The sequence below is a fragment of the Pleurodeles waltl genome, chromosome 6 (genome assembly GCF_031143425.1).
Source record: "Pleurodeles waltl isolate 20211129_DDA chromosome 6, aPleWal1.hap1.20221129, whole genome shotgun sequence".
Taxonomy (NCBI): domain Eukaryota; kingdom Metazoa; phylum Chordata; class Amphibia; order Caudata; family Salamandridae; genus Pleurodeles; species Pleurodeles waltl.
In genome coordinates, this window is record NC_090445.1 from 1,604,706,819 (window position 1) to 1,604,725,976 (window position 19,158).

A 19,158-nucleotide genomic window follows, 5' to 3' on the forward strand; every position below is an offset into this window, starting at 1 on the left:
TTGACCAGCCTGCTCCAGGTCTTGGTCTGTCCCAAATGACCAGCTAAGGGGATATCATGGCTTGAGGTAAGGAGGAATTCTCTATACTTTTGGGGGACCACTACTCTCCTAGTAGCCCCTTCTTTAAGGGTCCTAGCCTCAGTGTAGAGAACTCCATCCTCCCAGTAAACCTTGTGGGTACCACTGGTATCCCCTTGTTCTTGCCTGGCAGCAGTCTGCCTCAGGCCCTCAAGAGTGGGACACTCTCTTTGTCCCTGGCACAAATCTTCTCTGGTGGGCCCACCTGCCCCTTGCAGTTCTGCCAAGTCAGGCAGAGTTTGCAGGGAAGGTGTCCCTCCCTCAGAGTTCAGATCCTCCCCCTCAGGGTTGGATTCTTCCTGACCCTCTGTACTTGTTGGGGCTGGCAAGCCAGACCCAGTGCTCTTTCTCTTTTTCTTGGAGGCTTGGCCCATTGTTCCAGGGTCCAAGTGTCCAGCATTTCCCTGTTGTGCTGCCTGTGACCTGGTCACAGCACACACCCATTCAGGGAGGTCCAGCATCTGTGCATGGACCCTTCTCTCCACTTCTGACCATTCAGATGCTTCAAGATCATTTCCCAGCAGACACTCTACTGGGAGGGCAGGAGCTACAGCTACTTTTTTAGGGCCAGTCACACCTCCCCATTCCAGACTCACCATAGCCATGGGATGGAGTTTGGTTCTGGTATCTGCATAAGTCACCTGGTGGAAGACACCAGGTAAGACCTGCTCTGGAGAAACCAGCTTTTCTGCAACCATTGTCACACTGGCTCCTGTATCTCTCAGAGCTTCCACTTCAGTCCCATTGACTTTAGGCCTCTGCCTATACCTCTGCATGATGGGAGGTAAGGTGGCCATAGTTGCAATGTCCACCCCACCCACGGATACTAAGGTGACTTCAGTGTACCCTGATTCCACCCCTGGGCCAACTTCCACCCCCAACCCTACACTAGCAATCCCCTGGGATTGCCCACCAGTGGGGGGCTTCTTGGTGCAGATAGCATCTCCTCTTTTATGTCCTGGCTGATAACAGTCAAAACACTTGCCGGCCTTAGCAAGCTCCTGAAACTTTCCTGCTTTAGCAGGATCAAAATTCTTTCCCTGATACCCTTTCCCTTTAAAAGTGAATTGGCTCGGGGCTCCCCCTCCCTGAGAAGTTTTTGGGGACTCTTGTGAGGACTCTTTGGTTTTTTTGTCATCTTTCCCTTGGTTCTTCCCCTGAGAAGAACCATGTCCTCCCTTTTTCTGATCACCCCCTGGGGGTCTCTGGTTAACCCTAGTTCTTAACCAGTCATCTGCTGCCTCCCCCAGCTCTCTGGGGTTGGTCAACCTAGAGTCTACTAGATACTGGCGGAGCCTCTCTTGGACACAATTAGTTAGAAGGTGCTCCCTCATAATCAAATTGTACAGCCCCTCAAAGGTACTTACCCTGTTGCCCTGTATCCAGCCCTCCAGTGCTTTTACTGAAATGTCCACAAAGTCCACACAGGACTGGGTGCTTGTCTTTTGGTTGTCCCTAAACTTAAGCCTATACTGCTCTGGGGTTAGACCAAACATTTTAGTCAAGCAACTCTTCATACTGGGGTATGAGTCTGCATCCTCCCCACTCATGGTTAGGAGCCTATCCCTCCCAGAGTTGGGAACTAACTCCCAAAGGAGTGAACCCCAGTACTGAGGCTTGACTTTCCTCATCTGGAGGGCCCTCTCAAAGGCCCCCAGCCACTTATCTATGTCATCCCCCTCTACATAAGCAGGAACCACCCCTTTGGGTAATCTGGGGGCAAAACCCCCACCCAGGGACACCTCAGTTTCTTTCTCGCTGCTTCCATCTTTTTTTTCTTTGCTTGCCCACTTTTTCTTTTCTAGGGCAAGCTTATCTGCTTCCAAAGCTATGTAGGCTAGCTGGGCTTCCAGCTCTCTTTCCCTGATGGATGGGTTCTCTCCTCCTGAAAGGACCCCCTTCCTACCACTAGCTTTGGGTCTGCCCGTAGTGACTGTATCCACTGAGGACCGTTCCTCCTCTTCCTCACTTGGGGTCTGATGCCTTCCCTCCCCTGAGTGGTTAGAGTTAGCATCTTCCTCTTTTTCTTCCTCCTCTGGAGCTTCCTCTGTCTCTACCTCTTGGGCCTCAGCCCATGCTGTCAGGGATTTAATCAGGATTTGCTTCCTGAGATCAGGGGTTGCAGGCAACCCTCTCTCAATACACAACCCCCTAAGATGGACTACTGTCTGTGTGGGTAGGCTAGCCAGATCAAGCTCCATGGTTCCCTAGTTTTGTGTCAACAAAAACTTTTTGCAAACATTGGAAACAAGAATTTAGAAAAATTAAAAAAATTCAATAATTGAAATTAATCCAAATTAATTAAAAAAAATTAAAAATTAAAAATTAAAAACAATTTTTGCACTAGGACAATTTAAAGGATTTTTAATTTGTTTTATCTAAAACTGTAACGTGATATTGAACACAAGTACAGGATCCCGTCGCTGCTTCCAATTATGTTGGAAAATGGGTTATTGGTAGGGCAGGTAGGTACCTACACCTAGCAACAAGCCACAAACCTCCACATAAGTACAGTTAGGTCTCAGTAAATTAATCCCAGCTCTACCCTTAGTAGCTTGGCATCGAGCGTCAAGGCTTAACTTAGGAGACAAAGTGTAAAGCATTCAAATATCACAAAACAGTAATTAAATAAAACACAGGAAACAGTTTAAAAATCCAAAACCAATTTATAAAAATAGCTTATATTTTTATCTTTAAAATGACACAAAAACGATTAAAATCGGTTCAGGGGAACCGGAGATATGAATTTTTAAAGTATTATTATTTTCTAGCGCTTAGAAACAAAAAGCGCCAATCGGGTCATCTGGTTGCACCAGGACCGGGGCAAAGTCAAACTTTCAGGCTGACCGCGATGGAGCCCTGCTCGGCTACAAGTCGCGGGAGGCCTCGGTTAAAAAGTTACCTTCTGACTTAGTCTCTTTTTTGATGTTTTTCTTCCCCGGGACGAACCTGCCAGTTGGATCCGACCTCCTGGAGCCCTTGTCCGGATACGCGAAGTCGGTTTCCTCGGTGGTGATTTTTACCTTCGGACTTAGTCGTTTTTTCGAGATGAAAATCCTTCGACCGGGGTAAACCTGGATCTTGATCCGACGTCCGTGGAGCCCTTCTCGGATACGATGGCTGGAAGGTCCCGGTCAACTTTTTACGTTCGGACTTAGTCTCTTTTTTGGATGTTTTTCTTTACCGGGACGAACCACGAAGTCAGGCCGGGTCGCGGTTGAGGCAAGCCGGCTAGAATTTCCGCGTCGGGTCGGTCACTTTATGGAGCTTTTTTTCAAAAATTCTCCAATCTTTTCCAAACTTCTGGGGCTTCACCCAGATGTTCTTTTAAGGTTCTTTTGGGGTCCACAGCTCACCCCAAGGGTCCAGAAGTTCTGTGATGGTCCTTGGGAAGTGCGGACTTCAACTCCCAGAATACACCTGGCGCAAACTCCTTTTTGGCCACTGGACAGTGGTCAGCTGGTCACTTTTTCAGGAGTTGGTGCAGGGGACTCTGGATAGCAATTTTTCACCTGTAGCAAACAGGGAGTCCCTCCTTGAACCAGTGGAAGCCAGGCAAAGTCCTTCTTGTGGTGAAGCCCAAGTGTGCAGCTGGTGCAGTCTTTCTGAGTGCAGGGTCCAGGTGCAGGCCAGGGGTCCAGCAGGGCAGTCCTTCTTCTCCTTGTAGTTCCTTCTTCTTGAAATTTGGTGGGGATCTGAGGCGTGGGTGCAGGTCTGCCAGTTTTATCCTTGCTCCTGGGTGAAAAGCAGGGGGGCCCTGGTTCTCCAATCAGGGACAGGGTCGTCCCCCTGTGATGACCACTTCCTGGGAAGTGTGGCAAAAATCCATCCCAGAAGGCAACAGTCTCTAAAAATCCAAAATGGATGAATCTGATTTTTGGAGGAGAGATCTGGCTGAGCCCACCCACTGGTGTGGCTAAAAATCATAAACACACCCCTCTCCTGCCCTCTCCTAATCTAATCAAGGGGGCACCTAGCTGTCTGGGGTTGCAGGATGTGGGGGTGTTGCTGGGTGCTTCAAATGTCCTTCTCTGCCTTTGAAGACCAGTTTGGCAGCCCTCCCCCTTCCTGCCTCACCATCTGCTGAGGGGAGATTCTCTCCCCCAAGCACATTCCTTTGTGTGAAGCCAGGCCACTTCACACCTCATTAAAGTAGCCTGGCAGAAGCTGCTGCAGGCTGGCCAATCAGAGCACAGCAGCAAAAACAATGCAGAGCTGAAATTGGCAACTTTTTAGGTAAAGTCTAAACTTTTTACCTGCACTAGTTATATTAAATCCAACAACTGGAAGTTGTGGGATTTATTATAACAATCAATTTGATACCAAATTCTTGGTATGTAACATTTAAGGAGACTTTAAAATTTAAAATAAAGTCTGCCCATTCTAGCCTATGAAGGCCATTTACTTCAATGAGGGAAAAACGAATTTGGCTGTTTTTACCTCACCAGGGCTTATAAATCTATTTTTATAAAGTCCCTGCTTATAGTTACATGGCACCCAGCCCTAGGGGCACATAGGGCACACCTTAGGGGTGACTTATATGTAAAAATAAGGTAGTTTAAGACTTTGGAAGTACCTTTAATTCCAAAGTCGAATTTGCATATAACTTTAATTTAAAAGCAGCCAGCAAGGCAGGCTTGCTTTTAAAATGACACTGGGCACCTCAGCAATGCACCTAGGTGTGCACCACCTATGCTGTGGTCCCTAAACCTACATGCCCTACCATATACTAGGGACTTATAGGTAGGTTAACTTAGCCAATTATAATTAGCCTAATTTGCATATCCATTTTACACAGAGCACTGGCCCTGGGACTGGTAAGCAGTACCCAGGGCACAGCCAAGAGTCAGTAACCACCAGTACCTATCCAGAAAGAGTGGGGGTGATCAGGCAAAAAAAAGGACTTTCCTACAGGAAGCCATGCGTGATTTGAATGGATATCGTACATGTTTATTGTATACGGTGCTTGCCACATAAAAGTGACATTCTTGATTTATTTTTCTTATTTGTATAATACAGTATAGTGCAGTTTTTGGGTGTAATTGTTAATATGCCTTTTGTTCAGTCATCTACTGTTCATCTTTTTTCTTCTGAAAATTCCCTTCATTCATTTTATGGCTTGATACAGTGATATGTGGATTGTTATTACGTTCACCTTCTTTATTGCATATGATATTAGACAAATGTTTTTATTGAAAAATATAGGTAGCACAGCCACTGCCATTATCATGTAATTATGTGTAATAGAATCCAGCTGTACCTAATTTCCTTTTCAAAATCTGCTGTGATAATCAGATAGTAGTACTTTTCATTTTTCTAGAAACCTATGAACTTCGCATTGACCTGCGTGACTTTGAAAATAATCATTACTTTGCAAAATACAGTTCTTTCCAAATTGCTGGGGAAACAGAGAAGTATCAGCTGACATATGAAGCCTTCACTGGAGGAAATGCAGGTGAGGAAGTCTATGATTCCTGAGAGAAAGTGGTGCCATCAATCAATATATTCATTCAATGCTAAAAAACAAAATAGGAATGGATCTCTACGCTGAAGCATAATTATTGTGTCTTATGTTTGGCATCACTAAAAGCATATTTAAACTCAGTGCAGTGTAAGTAGCCTTGGATAGCCCAAATAGAAAATAAAATATCTGAGATATTTTTCATAAGTCACAGAATTCACACAACTACATTAGATTTTTTGGACAGTAGCATTACTGCCTCTGGTAGAAAATGCTATATTAGTTGCAGGGAAGACAGTATATAATGGTTTCAGAGTCAACATTTCAACACAAGAGTTTTTCAGATTCTTTTTTCTCAACCCTATTTTTAAATGATGTTTTAATTATAAAAATTATTTTAGACCTGTAAATATTTAAGGTGTGATATCACTGTACCCTCTCATTGATGTTCCATTTTCATAGGTCGAACAATCAAGGGTGTGTACTAAAATTATTTTAATATTTTAAAATTACATTTTCCCAATTCTTGCTAACATTGTATTCCTCTTTTTAGGCTTTACAGTTGTTATTCTCAAACAAATGATAATAAGATATTTTTCCAAATATAAGATGTTACTAGTCATTAACTCTATACAAGAATTAGACACATAAGGGATATTGGAGGATAATGATGAACACAAAGAAAATGAAACTACAGATGCAACATTTTAAAAACATAGATTATCAACTGTGTGTTCACTGATATATTCAAAGAGCCTATGCACAGGATCAGTGCAGTGTGAGTCTCAAAAGACAAGGGTCCCATTGCAAATTAAGAAAACATTTGTAGGAAAATATATAAAGTCAAAAATATACAGGTTTATTAAAAATTAAGAATTATTACAGAAGTCAGTATGTAGCAAGTCAGATTCAAATCAGCATTCCTGATGCTTATAAATGAAGCCAATTTCAAGAGATCATAACATAAGGGAATTAGCCACGATCAAAATATAGTTCAGTAATGAACTAGCATAAATCTGCTCAGTTTGTAAACAGATAAATCACCAGTCTAACATGAAGACCATTAGTTCAAAAGCAGATAACTGTCTGACATGGGGCTGCTCGATAAGAAAGACAGGGAAAAGTCTGTTTATAAAGTTACATAACAAACTGACAGAGGGAGTGGCCAGTTTAAAAGTAAGGAAAAGCTCTGTCATTCAAACCAGGGAAGACACATTTTATACTTTCAGAGAAGCGAAACATAAAGCATTATAGTAAGGAATACAACAAATTAGCTTGGACATACATACGGTACGATAACTGCAACATTGCTAAAGATGCGTTAGGAAAGCATAATTGATGCTAACCCTTAATCTAAAGCCAAGTTATTGACATTTACATTTTTGCACATACTACATATAATACAATGGGCTCGTCATTTATGAATGGGTCTTCAGTGGAAACAGGAAAGGTCCTTGATTTTGTTACATGAATGAGCATATTCACTATATAGCTTCTTCAAAAGGAATACAGAAGAAATTACATTTTACTTCAGCACAAGAAAAATACAACCAAAAAATAAATACAATTTCAACTATTTTAAGAACAGGAAAAACACAGAATATAAAATAACATGCACTTGTAAAACTTGTTTGTGCAATTTTAAAGCCACACTTTATTCAGCAACTTTAATATGGGTGTCAGTCCAAACCAGCAAAGGACCAGTAAATTAAATTTGCAGTCCAGTTATGCTAAGAACACACAACCTTTTAAAATTAATATGTCTGCTCTGACAATCCTCCCTCGGATGATTTTTTTAATTCATCAGAAATTAAGCTGCACTACCCTACAATATTTTATCCAGCAGTTTCGGTTTATTCAACTTTGTCTTCTACAAGGCATTTATTTAATAAATTTGGGATCTGATATCAAGTACCATATGTTCCCTCTTTTCTTTTCTAGTTGTATTTTTCTTCTTCTTCTCACAATCGCCTTTCAAAAATTTTACTTCTAAAAGTATTAACATTGGGGAACTTTTATAGCCAGATAAAACACTCACTTAAGAATATCGCAACATCTAAAAGAAGTAGCAATCTTCTTTCTATAAAAACTTTCAAAAACAAAATCTATAAACAAGGTGCAAAATATTTAAAAAGGAGTTCTTCAAAACGAATTTTAGTTTGACGCATGGTACACACCAAGCAAGTTATAAATGATGTCTTTGCTGGCCCATCTGCGCAAAATACATACCAGGACTGAGGTGTATCTGCTTCCGGAGGATCCAGCTGGGCTGTCGTGCCTCTGTTCAGAGGACTGCAACCTGCTTGGGGCCTGGATTTCTCGGCAAAAATTGTTGGGGGCAGTGGATGCATTGAAACCTGCTAAATCACGTGGTGAAGATAGGTTCCCGGCAGAATCTTATAAGACCTTTTCGGGGACCTTGGTGGATAAATTACTACTGCTATATGCGGAAGCATTGGAGAGGGGGCTCCTCCTGGACTCTATCAGTGAGGCACATATTATCTTAATGGTAGACACCCCCTTGAGGTGGGCTCTAATTGGCTGCCTTCCAGGTTAAATGTGGATCAGAAACTCCTTAGTCATATATTGGTGGTACGACTGCTCCCTTATCTCCCTCACTTGGCCCAGACGGATCAATCTGGATCTATACACCATTGGAAAATGCTACAAAACCTGAGCTGATTGACAAATGTTTTGCATGCACCCGAACTATATGATAATCACTATGCACTTGTACGGTGGAACTCTATATAGCAAGTCCTGGGTACAATGGGACTGGGTCCAAACTTCATCCGGTGGGTTAAATTCCTCTGTAGTGGCCCAAGGCGAGAGTATGACCTGGGCATTACATGTTAGCAGAGATTCTATTACAGAGGAGTATACATCAGGGGTGCCCGTTGTCCCCCTTGAGCTTCTCTTTTGCTTTGGAGCCACTAGCTTATTGTCTCCAGCAAACATTACATGGCTGGGCTGTGCTAGTTGGCTGCGCAGTCCATGTGGTGCCACTATATGCTGACGATGCCATGGTCTACCTGTGCCAGCCTGACATATCAGCCCCAATCTTGCTTAATGTGCTTTGTGAATTCTGGAAATTCTCAGGACTACAAGTTCACAGCGCTAAGTCGGCCCTCTTCCCACTAGGACAGTTAAAGGAATTGCTGGCGGACTGCCTGCCGGAGGCGGGATTGCCATGGACGTTGGACAGTGTTAAATACCTCAGGATATATATTACCCATCAGGAACACTGAGCGTACGAGTTGAATATGGGATGCTTGTTTTGCAATCTGCGCCCCTCCACTGCTTTCCGGATCATGCTAAAGCTATCTCTAATGGGGAAAATAGCACTTATAAAAATAGTTGTCCTTCCTAGATTTGTGTATGTCGTGTAGGGAGCCATATACGCAGTCCCACACGGGTTGTTCCATGACCTAGACCGCTTGTTGATAGAACTCCTCTGGGCTGACAAATGCTGTAGAATAAGCCTTAATACCCTTAAAAAGGAATGGGACGGGGGCAGCATAGAGATCCCGGATCTGGAACTTTATTATCTTGTGGCAAACCTTCAGCATGGTATTTTTTGGCTGGATAGGACATTGTCTGGATGTGGAGGCTAACTGGGAGAGAGCGCTGCTGTAGGGTACACATGATGGACACCAACATGATGCCCTGCTAAAGAGGGAAAGAGACATACCCATTACTTTCCCACACCTGATCCGTCTCTGGGAGAGAGCTGTGCGACTAGTGACTGGGTGTGCACCGTATGCCCTGGATTTGGGTTTGTGGATAGTACGACCCTTCAAACAAAAAAGCTTAGACATTGGCGGTTGACAGGTGGCAGGCGAAGGGCTGCATAATGCTGTCATACCTGTCATACCTGTATCTGGTGGGCCACTTCATCACGCTGCACGTTGCGATTGAGATGTATGACTTAGGACGAGGGCTGTTTCTTCAGTATGCTAAAAAAACAGCCACAGCATGACAGTTATGGCCATCTTTTCAAGAGGCCTCTGAGCTCACTCAGACCCTGGTGACCATGTTTTCCATGGTGGGTGGCCGCAGGTTCATAACACACATATGTTGTGTATTGCACACGGATAGACGACTAGCACCGCTACGAATAGAGGACACTTGGCAGCATGTGTGGGACAAGCCTCTCACCCAGGGATTGACTTCAAATTCACACAGGAGTGCACACAGGGTTGATTATTGCGAGGTTCAAGTTGACTCACTACTATGAAGTGCACATGGCGTATCTCTCCCCTAGGAGGCTACACACTATGGGCCTCATTTTGACTTTGACGGTCTTTTCGGAAGACCGCCATGATGGCGGCCACTAAAAGACAGCCATGTTGGCAGTCATTCGACCACTGTATTAGAAGTCACACACTGAAGACCACCACTAAACAGACACAAATCCGACACCGCCAGGACACAGGTGGGTGGGCAAGAGGCGGTTCCACCACCAGCACCGCCAGCCCAACGACTTACCACCCACCAGATTATGACCCACAAATTAGCACAGTGGTACTACCATGGCAGAAAACCATAGGCGATGCGAACAGGCACACACTAAAACTCACTTCAGACAGAACACAACACCACATTGGCCATTTCGAAAACCTCACACCTGACATACATGCAGACACCAGACACACCTACGCACTGCACTATATAACACCCCCCAACACACACACCACAATCCTTTGCTACCAAAAAAACATTTGCATACACCAAGAGCAGGCAAAATTCGACAAACACAACCTTTACACTTTAGGCACACATCTCACTCAACACACACCATTCAACCTCACAAACAACACAATACACACATAACCAATACACACAAACAGCACAACCGACCATCACATACAACTGAACACCCCCACTCCACTAAGCACCCTACACTGCACCCTTGCACACACAACACACAACCTCACCCACAACACAACCACCACTATGTCCCGACAAAAGTTCCCATGCTTCATAGACGATGAGTTGAGGCTCATGGTTGGTTAAACTGTTTGGAGCACAGGTTCAGCAAACATCCATTGCCAGGAAAATGGAGTTGTGGCAGAGAATTGTCAACAGGGTCAACTCAGTAGACAACCATCCAATCACAAGGGAGGACATTAGGAAGAGGTGGAACGACCTACGGGGGCAGGTGCGTTCCATGACATCATGCCACCAGATTGTTGTGCAGAAGACTGGCGGTGGGTTCCCACCTTCTCGCCCAGAGTTCACATCATGAGAGGAGAAGGTCTTGGACATCTTGCACTCAGAGGGCCGGAGGACTGGAATAGCCGGAGGACTGGACTCTGGTAAGTAACTACCACTCCCCTGGTACACATTCGTCCTGTCCAGCATGCTACACCACCCAAACACTTCCCAGTTCACTCAACATCCCACCTAATGGCCCTCTCCTGCATGCCACACCACCACCATGCCCCCATGCCTACACAGTCCCTGGCACGTGCATGTTAGCAGTGCGAATAACAATCACTACGACTCCCACAATGCACTAGCCCATCTACATCAAAACCTGCTTTGCCACTCCACAGCACATCTCATGCATGTATGACTATTTCCCTAGCTACAACAACTAGATGCTACGACTGAGGACCAATACATGGCAATGACAGCAATGCAATGGCACTGAACAATGTCAAACAAGGCCAAGCACAGCCACAGCACGGGCACCAAACCTAATGCCACTTATCCTGATCTACAACTGTGAAATGGACTGAGCATGGGCTAGAAAGTAAGAAGGTAAACCTCATGCACCAAATGCACAGGCAGGACAAGTTACCATGCATATCCTCCTCCCACTTGGACACCATGCTGCAATGTGCAGTCATCCTCTCTCACATCTAGCAAGCTTCATTTACCACGACTAAACAGGGCACACCTGTCATGTGAACTTCCACATAGCACCTAAAAAGAAAGTTATCTAGCCTGAATGACACAATCCTCAATGGAGCATGGTACACATGTCACAATCCACTATCCACAAACAATGTTTGCAGTGCTGCATCTGTCATTGCCATTGCTGGATATCATGTCAAGCCACTGTATGCATCAGACAAAGAGATAACCAATCACATGTCCACCATGTAACTCCCTCCCACTCCATCCACAGGTACCCCTGCCACTGCCCCCGAGGAGAGGATGCCAGAGAGAGCCAGCCCTGTCCAGGATGAAGTCCCCAGTGAGGACAACACCCCTGGATGTTTCGATATTGATGACTTACCTGGCCCATCTGGGATACCTGGTCAGTCCACCACTCCCTGCCTTACCCTGCCCACAACAACCCCCTCCCGTGGCATCAACAGCACAGCCAACCCTTCCTCCCCAAACCTGTGTCCGAAGGACAGCTCAATCAATAGTGTGCCCCACATTACAGGGACCTGAGTCGACCCCTCACACCCAAGACCATGAAGGTCCTGGTGACACTGGTAGTGGGCCAATGGGGGCAAGGGGCATGGGAGGGAATCTGTGGGCCAGAGGACGGGGCACCCAAGAGAGTCAACTGACCATCTGACCATCTCCCAAATCCTGGGAGCATACCAACAATCCCAGGACAGAATGGGCCAGATTATTACCATGTTAAGGGAAAGCCAAAGGCTGCATAGGGAATACCACCAGGAGGTCTTGCAGCAGTGGCAGGCACACAATGCCACCATGGCCTCCATTGCAGGGGTGCTCTGGGACCTCAGCACCACCCTGCGTGCTTCCACCACCCACCAGCAGCCTCCTTCCACCAGCCACATCACATCTGAGCCTTCCACATATGCTGCAGCTAGTGGAATGGAGGCCCTGCCAGGGGAACCACAGGCCTCTGGCACCCCTCCCTCTGTAGCTGATAAACCCCCCTGCAAATGTGGACATGCATCCAGGCATCCGGCTGGAGCAGATGTCAATTTCTCTCCCTTGTGTGCCAATGAGACACCCTGTTGACTGTTCTGTGACATTACACCTTTTTCCAATGGCCCTTCGGACACTGGACCTGTGCTACCTACAGCTGTGTCATCTACTCTGATGATTACAACTACCATGACCCCTCTCATCACCTGTTTGTCATTGTATGCACCATAGATTGTTTGTTCTCATTTCCCCTGTATGCCCAATAAGCACTATTGATCACAGCAACAACAGATGTGTCTTTATTTGAACATGTACAAATGTTTTGTCAGCAAAATGTGATGTGGGTATGCCACCCTAAACCAACAAGCATTGAAATGGACAGCAGAGGAACACATCCTCTGCAGGAGACACAGTACAACAGATATGTCCCAGGGCAGATGTAAAGTAGTCACTAGTCGAGGCACACAAAACAGTAAATTCACTCATCCAACCTTCAAAAAAGACCATTACACATAGTTACATCAGGCATGGTGCCACACAAAGCACACAAGCAGTACATAGTGGTCCAGCCCAGTGTAGATATCCACCGAAGCAGGGCAAAACAGATGACATTTCTACATCCACATTCATAGGAAATACAATGTAACTGCCAACTATCATGTGCTAAACACTATTCTATATACAGTGAGCAACAGCTAATGAGCATGAATGCCTCAAGCCATAGGTAGAGGCATTGGTTAACATAACACAGTCAGGGGGTGGAATAACATGAGGACAGGAGGACAGGAGGATGCAGGACACATAGCTCAACATGGAAGATTGTGATGACAGGTGTCAAAACAGATACACACATCCAAATGTATAAATACCAATGATCCAAGCCCTCTCTTTGTGTAGTCGTGCCATCGTGAGTGGGACAATGAAGGTCCTGGTGACACTGGTAGTGGGCACATGGGGGCAGGGGGCATGGGAGGGAATCTGTGGGCCAGAGGACGGGGCACCCAAGGGAGTCAACTGACCATCTGACCATCTCCCAAATCCTGGGAGCATACCAACAATCCCAGGACAGAATGGGCCAGATTATTACCATGTTGAGGGAAAGCCAAAGGCTGCATAGGGAATACCACCAGGAGGTCTTGCAGCAGTGGCAGGCAAACAATGCCACCATGGCCTCCATTGCAGGGGTGCTCAGGGACCTCAGCACCACCCTGCGTGCTGCCACCACCCACCAGCAGCCTCCTTCCACCAGCCACATCACATCTGAGCCTTCCACATCTGCTGCAGCTAGTAGAATGGAGGCCCTGCCAGGGGAACCACAGGCCTCTGGCACCCTTCCCTCTGTAGCTGATAAACCCCCCTGCAAATGTGGACATGCATCCAGGCACCCGGCTGGAGCAGATGCCAATTTCTCTCCCTTGTGTGCCAATGACACACCCTGTTGACTGTTCTGTGACATTACCCCTTTTTCCAATGGCCCTTCGGACACTGGACCTGTGCTACCTGCAGCTGTGTCATCTACTCTGATGATTACAACTACCATGATCCCTCTCATCACCTGTTTGTCATTGTATGCACCATAGATTGTTTGTTCTCATTTCCCCTGTATGCCCAATAAGCACTATTGATCACAGCAACAACATATGTGTCTTTATTTGAACATGAACAAATGTTTTGTCAGCAAAATGTGATGTGGGTATGCCACCCTAAACCAACAAGCAGTGAAATGGACAGCAGAGGAACACATCCTCTGCAGGAGACACAGTACAACAGACATGTCCCAGGGCAGATGTAAGGTAGTCACTAGTCGAGGCACACAAAACAGTAAATTCACTCATCCAACCTTCAAAAAAGACCAATACATATAGTTACATCAGGAGAGAAGGCATGGTGCCACACAAAGCACACAAGCAGTACATAGTGGTCCAGCCCAGTGTAGATATCCACCAAAGCAGGGCAAAACAGATGACATTTCTACATCCACATTCCTAGGAAATACATGACAATACAATGTAACTGCCAACTATCATGTGCTAAACACTATTCTATATACAGTGAGCAACAGCTAATGAGCATGAATGCCTCAAGCCATAGGTAGAGGCATTGATTAACATAACACAGTCAGTGGGTGGAATAACATGAGGACATGAGGATGCAGGACACATAGCTCAACATGGAAGATTGTGATGACAGGTGTCAAAACATATACACACATCCAAATGTATAAATACCAATGAGCCAAACCCTCTCTGTGTGTAGTCATGCCATCGTGAGTGGGACATTGCTGTTCCTCAGAATGTAGAGTCATGCACAGATCCTGGCTGTCACCTGTGCGATTTACTGGTCTGCCAGACACACCACCTGAACATTGATTGAGTAGTAGTTCTTGCTGTTCCTGTACACCTGTTCATTGGCACTGGGAGGGACCAAAGCTATGTGGGTGCCATCTATGGCCCCTATCACATGAGGGATCTGTCCCACATCATAGAAGTCTGCCTTCACATAGGCCAAATCTCGACGTTGGGGCAACCGGATGTAGCTGTCCATGTGTTTCAATAAAGCACACAGTACATCCTTCAGCACAAGACTGAACATGGGCTGTGACATCCCTGCTGTCAAGCCCACTGTATTCTGAAAGGACCCAGTGGCAAGAAAGTGTAGCACCTACAGAACTTGTACTATGGGAGGGATGTCATAGGGATTGCGTACGGCAGCCAATAGATCAGGCTCCAACTGGGCACAAAGATCCATGAAGGTCTGATGATTCAGACAATAGGTCTGGATGATATGCCTGTCCTCCATGGTTGCAAGGTCAATTAGTGGTCGGTACACTGGTGCATGTCTCATTCTCCTCAAGGCAGGGTATCTAGGCTAGAGAGTAGAAAATGTACTAAGTGATAAGTACTTCACACATGAAAGCAGAACAGGTCATCATTGTGCACACTTAACACTGTAGACATGTGTCGCACTGCTGACATATGCCATTATGGGCAAGTTGAAGCGCACTAGTGACATGCATGTCACACATATTGGCTAAATGAAGGCACAACATCGGCCTACTTGACAGTTCGCACATAAATGTGTATGATGTACTTCTTTAGGGACTTCAAGGCATGATATATGCACAAAATGGCATCCGCCTGGCCTGCTGCAAAGGACAGCTGGAAGTGACCTAAGTCCGCTAGTGTATGTCGTCATGGCGGTAGGCGGTTGCAACTGCAGTGCAGCTTCTTATTTGATAACATTGCTGCCCATGGGGGATTGGGGCCAATGACAATCACCGCCAGTGGTGACAGTCCTATACGCGGTGGTCGTGACTGCCATTTTCTGCTGCGTTGCTTACTTGACTCCTGACACTCTTGCAAGCAAGACTTCCACTAGTTGAGCTGCTGTGTCCTGTCTCTGGGAGCCATCATGCCATGTCCTGCAGGTGACAGGGCCCCAGCCTTCACCCTAGAAGTGCTGGTGAAGCTCGTGGACGGGATCCTACCCCTGTATGAACAGCTGTATGGGGCACCAGAGGAAGAGGTGAGCCCAATGCCATGGTCATGTGTGATAGGGGTGTGTGTCATTGTGTAAGGGAGAGGTGTACTGGGGAGGGAGTACTTGCATGCAGGGGACATGGAGTTGAGCCGTGTCAGCGGAGAGAAAGGGCATGTGTGGGCCCTTGGTGAGTCAGATGTGTATTGTCCACTGCTGTTGGTATGGGACATCTGTACCTGACTTTCTCCTTCTGTCTGTGTCATCTATGCAGGTGAACGCCCAGCTGAAGAATGGGATTTGGTGTGCCATCGCTAAGCAAGTGCGGACCCTGGGGGTCCACAGCCGGCAGAGCAACCACTGCAAAAAACAGTGGGAGGACCTGAGACACTGGGCCCGGAAGACTGCCGAGGCCCAGCTGGGGATGTCCTCCCAACGAGGGAGGGGTGCCCGTTGGACCCTGACCCCACTAATGGACTGCATTTTGGCAGTGGCCTACCCTGTGGTGGATGGGTGTTTGAGGGTAGCACAGCAGCCACAAGGGGGTGAGTACTTACTGAATCCTGGTACTTGGCTGGGCTTATTAGGGATAATGTACCTTACTGCAGGATAAGTGACATTATTGCAATAACATCCTGAGTATCGTCAATTGGAAATGGGTATCATGCACCCTGGCTGAGTATAGATAGTAGATGTGTTGGCATGCTTTACTATCAGTGGATGTACATCTCCCATTACTTGATCTCTCCATGTGTGGAATGTGGAGATGGTCAAATGACATAGCCACATGTGTGAGACCATCCTGCCTATGCAATGGATGTGAGTATTTGTATCACCCTAAGCAATGAGTATGACCAGCTCCATCCATCTGCATTTGTGGCTCTGAGGTGTCAATCCACTCCCATCTGTGTAGCATACCTGTATATGCTACTGTGTGACTCTAGTTTTATCGCATGGCCTGAATATATAATGTACTGGTAATGTTATTGACTGAATGTGGGGCTGCCGTTAAAGTTCCACTACAGATATAGCCTTCTTTGGACTGGATCATTGATTTGATAGTTGTATTGTCATATATAGGCAATCAGCTGACTGTAGGGTGTGTGAAGTTAGGCTAACTGGGATACTGATACATGTACAATTGATGAGGTCTGGCTGCAGACATTGTGCATTCCTAGGTGCAATACTTGTGGGGATGTTACCTTTAAACCAATGGAATGGTACTAGAGGTGGTAAGTGCCTTGGCAGGTCCCGTATATGTCACCATGGTATGTATGTGGGGTGTATGACAATGGCCTAGCAATTGATATGCTACATTGCAGAGTTACTGCCTACATAATGTCACAATGTTAAGTTGGGGACACATCTGATAGGCTGGGACTTTTCTGCTTGCCTTGGGCAAGCTGAGGTGGCAGATGAGGAGAGGTTGGCCTATTGCATGTCACATGGCATGTAGATGTGAATCTAATATTGCATTTAGTCTCCCCTGACTGGCTCATGTAGTAATGGGATGTGTAGGTGGTGTACAGGCAGTGGTGTTGGTCCATGTGTGCCCAATGCATCATGACATTTACCGTCTGAGGTGTGTCTTGTTTTGCCTCTGAGACAGGTATTGTCATTTCTGGAATGGTGTTTGAGGGTGGAGTTGTCATGTTGCGCAGTCTGACAGGTGTGACTGCATGCATGGATGCATTGTAACTGGACCATGTTGTAATATGTGTGTCCCTGAAATACATCTGTTGTGACACTGCTCTCAGTGATTGAGTATGGATGTGTCATATGTGATATATGGGACTTTGTAGATGCACTTAGCAGTATGATCAGTTGTGATATACATGTGTTTGGTGTCTGATGATCTGGGTGTATGATTGGGTCAGAGTGTTCAAATGGCTATACCACAGACTCTTATTCTACAGATCAGATTTCAACTGTTTGGGTGTCTGACTTGTAATGGCCAAATCAGTGTTGATTTCCATATTGACATCACTGTACAGTGTTTGTCTGGCATGTAATGTGACAAGCATGTGCTGTGTGGTCTGTGAGTGGACTTGTCCTCCATGTTTTGGATATGTTACAGAGGGCATGGTCTGATCATGTGTTGTGACTGTAGTGGCTAGAAGTGTTTTGTTCAGTCGGCTGGACATCCAGTGGGTGAAAGGTGCATGGAGAGGTATGATATGTATTCAAGCATACAATTGATACTGCATCCAGGGCATGCTGTGCCGCCAGAAATTGCTTTGGTAGTCATCATGTGGATGGCTCTAGTAGTGTTGTCCAACTTAGATATTGATGTAAGTGTGGAGTTGCAATACAGGGGTGGGCAGTAGGGACATGTTGTGACATGATGTAGGTAATGTATATTGGCACCTGTGATGGCCTAGCCAGGATAAGTATTGTCACAGATGTGCCTGTTAACCAGTGTGTGTGAGAGCTATATGTTAACCCATTTTCGCCCTATCTCTCTCTCTTTCCCTCTCTCTCTATTTGTGTGCATCATCAGGTGAAGGAGAAGAGGCACAGGTGAGTGTGGAAGTAGCAGCCCACGGGACCCAGAAAGCTAGAACCAGCAAGAGCGAGGGTCCCAGTGGGACAGAAGCCAAGGGGGGTGCCACCGGGGGAGACTGGATTTACCACCTCTTCTTCGGAATCCTCTTCTAGTGGACACTCCCTGGCGATGGCAGACCCATCTGGGACAACCCCAGCACTATCTTTGTCCAACCCCCCTTTCTAGCACCGCTCTCCCTGTAGCTCCCCACACAGTTGCTGGTGGGTGGGCATGTCCTTTGCCGCAGGCCCCTCTGCCCCTGCCACACTCAGCCCTGCTGCCCTCAGTGAGGAGGCTTTGACCTCCTGAGGTCCATCTCTATGGGTCAGTCAAGCATCGTGAATGCCATCCAGGGAATGGCAGCTCAAATCCAACAGATCAATGCATTCCTGGAGGGCATTCACGGTGCCCTGGCTGGCCTCCAGAGATCCTTTCAGGCGCTGGCCTCCTCACTGATGGCAGCCAGTGTCGCTTTGTCTACTGTCTCCCCTCCACTTACCTCTTCCCAATCCGAATCCCCTCTTCCCTAACCCAACTAAAGCACAAATAGACACAGGCATACATCCACCTCAACAGACAAGGGTACCACTGATAAACACAAGCACCACAAGACCCACCACCGGCATGCACACAAACAACACCCACCTGCAGACACAACAACATGCACTACCTACACTCCACGTATGGACTTGCAGACATTGAAACCATCACATCCTACAACCACACCCTCTCCCTC

At 46.3% G+C, this 19,158-nt stretch overlaps 1 protein-coding gene across 3 annotated transcripts in view; it reads left to right on the forward strand.

Moving 5' to 3' along the window:
* The window catches only part of LOC138301220 (ficolin-1-like), a 165,232-nt gene that overhangs the window by 112,888 nt on the left and 33,186 nt on the right, over positions 1-19,158 (forward strand). The window contains exon 9 of one of the 3 annotated variants that reach the window (XM_069241462.1): positions 5,381-5,533. The exons of 1 other annotated variant lie outside the window; for it this stretch is intronic. In XM_069241462.1, coding sequence (XP_069097563.1) covers positions 5,381-5,533 — 153 coding nt within the window. The remainder of the gene's footprint in view (positions 1-5,380; positions 5,534-19,158) is intronic. One more of the 3 variants, XM_069241464.1, reaches the window with a different exon arrangement.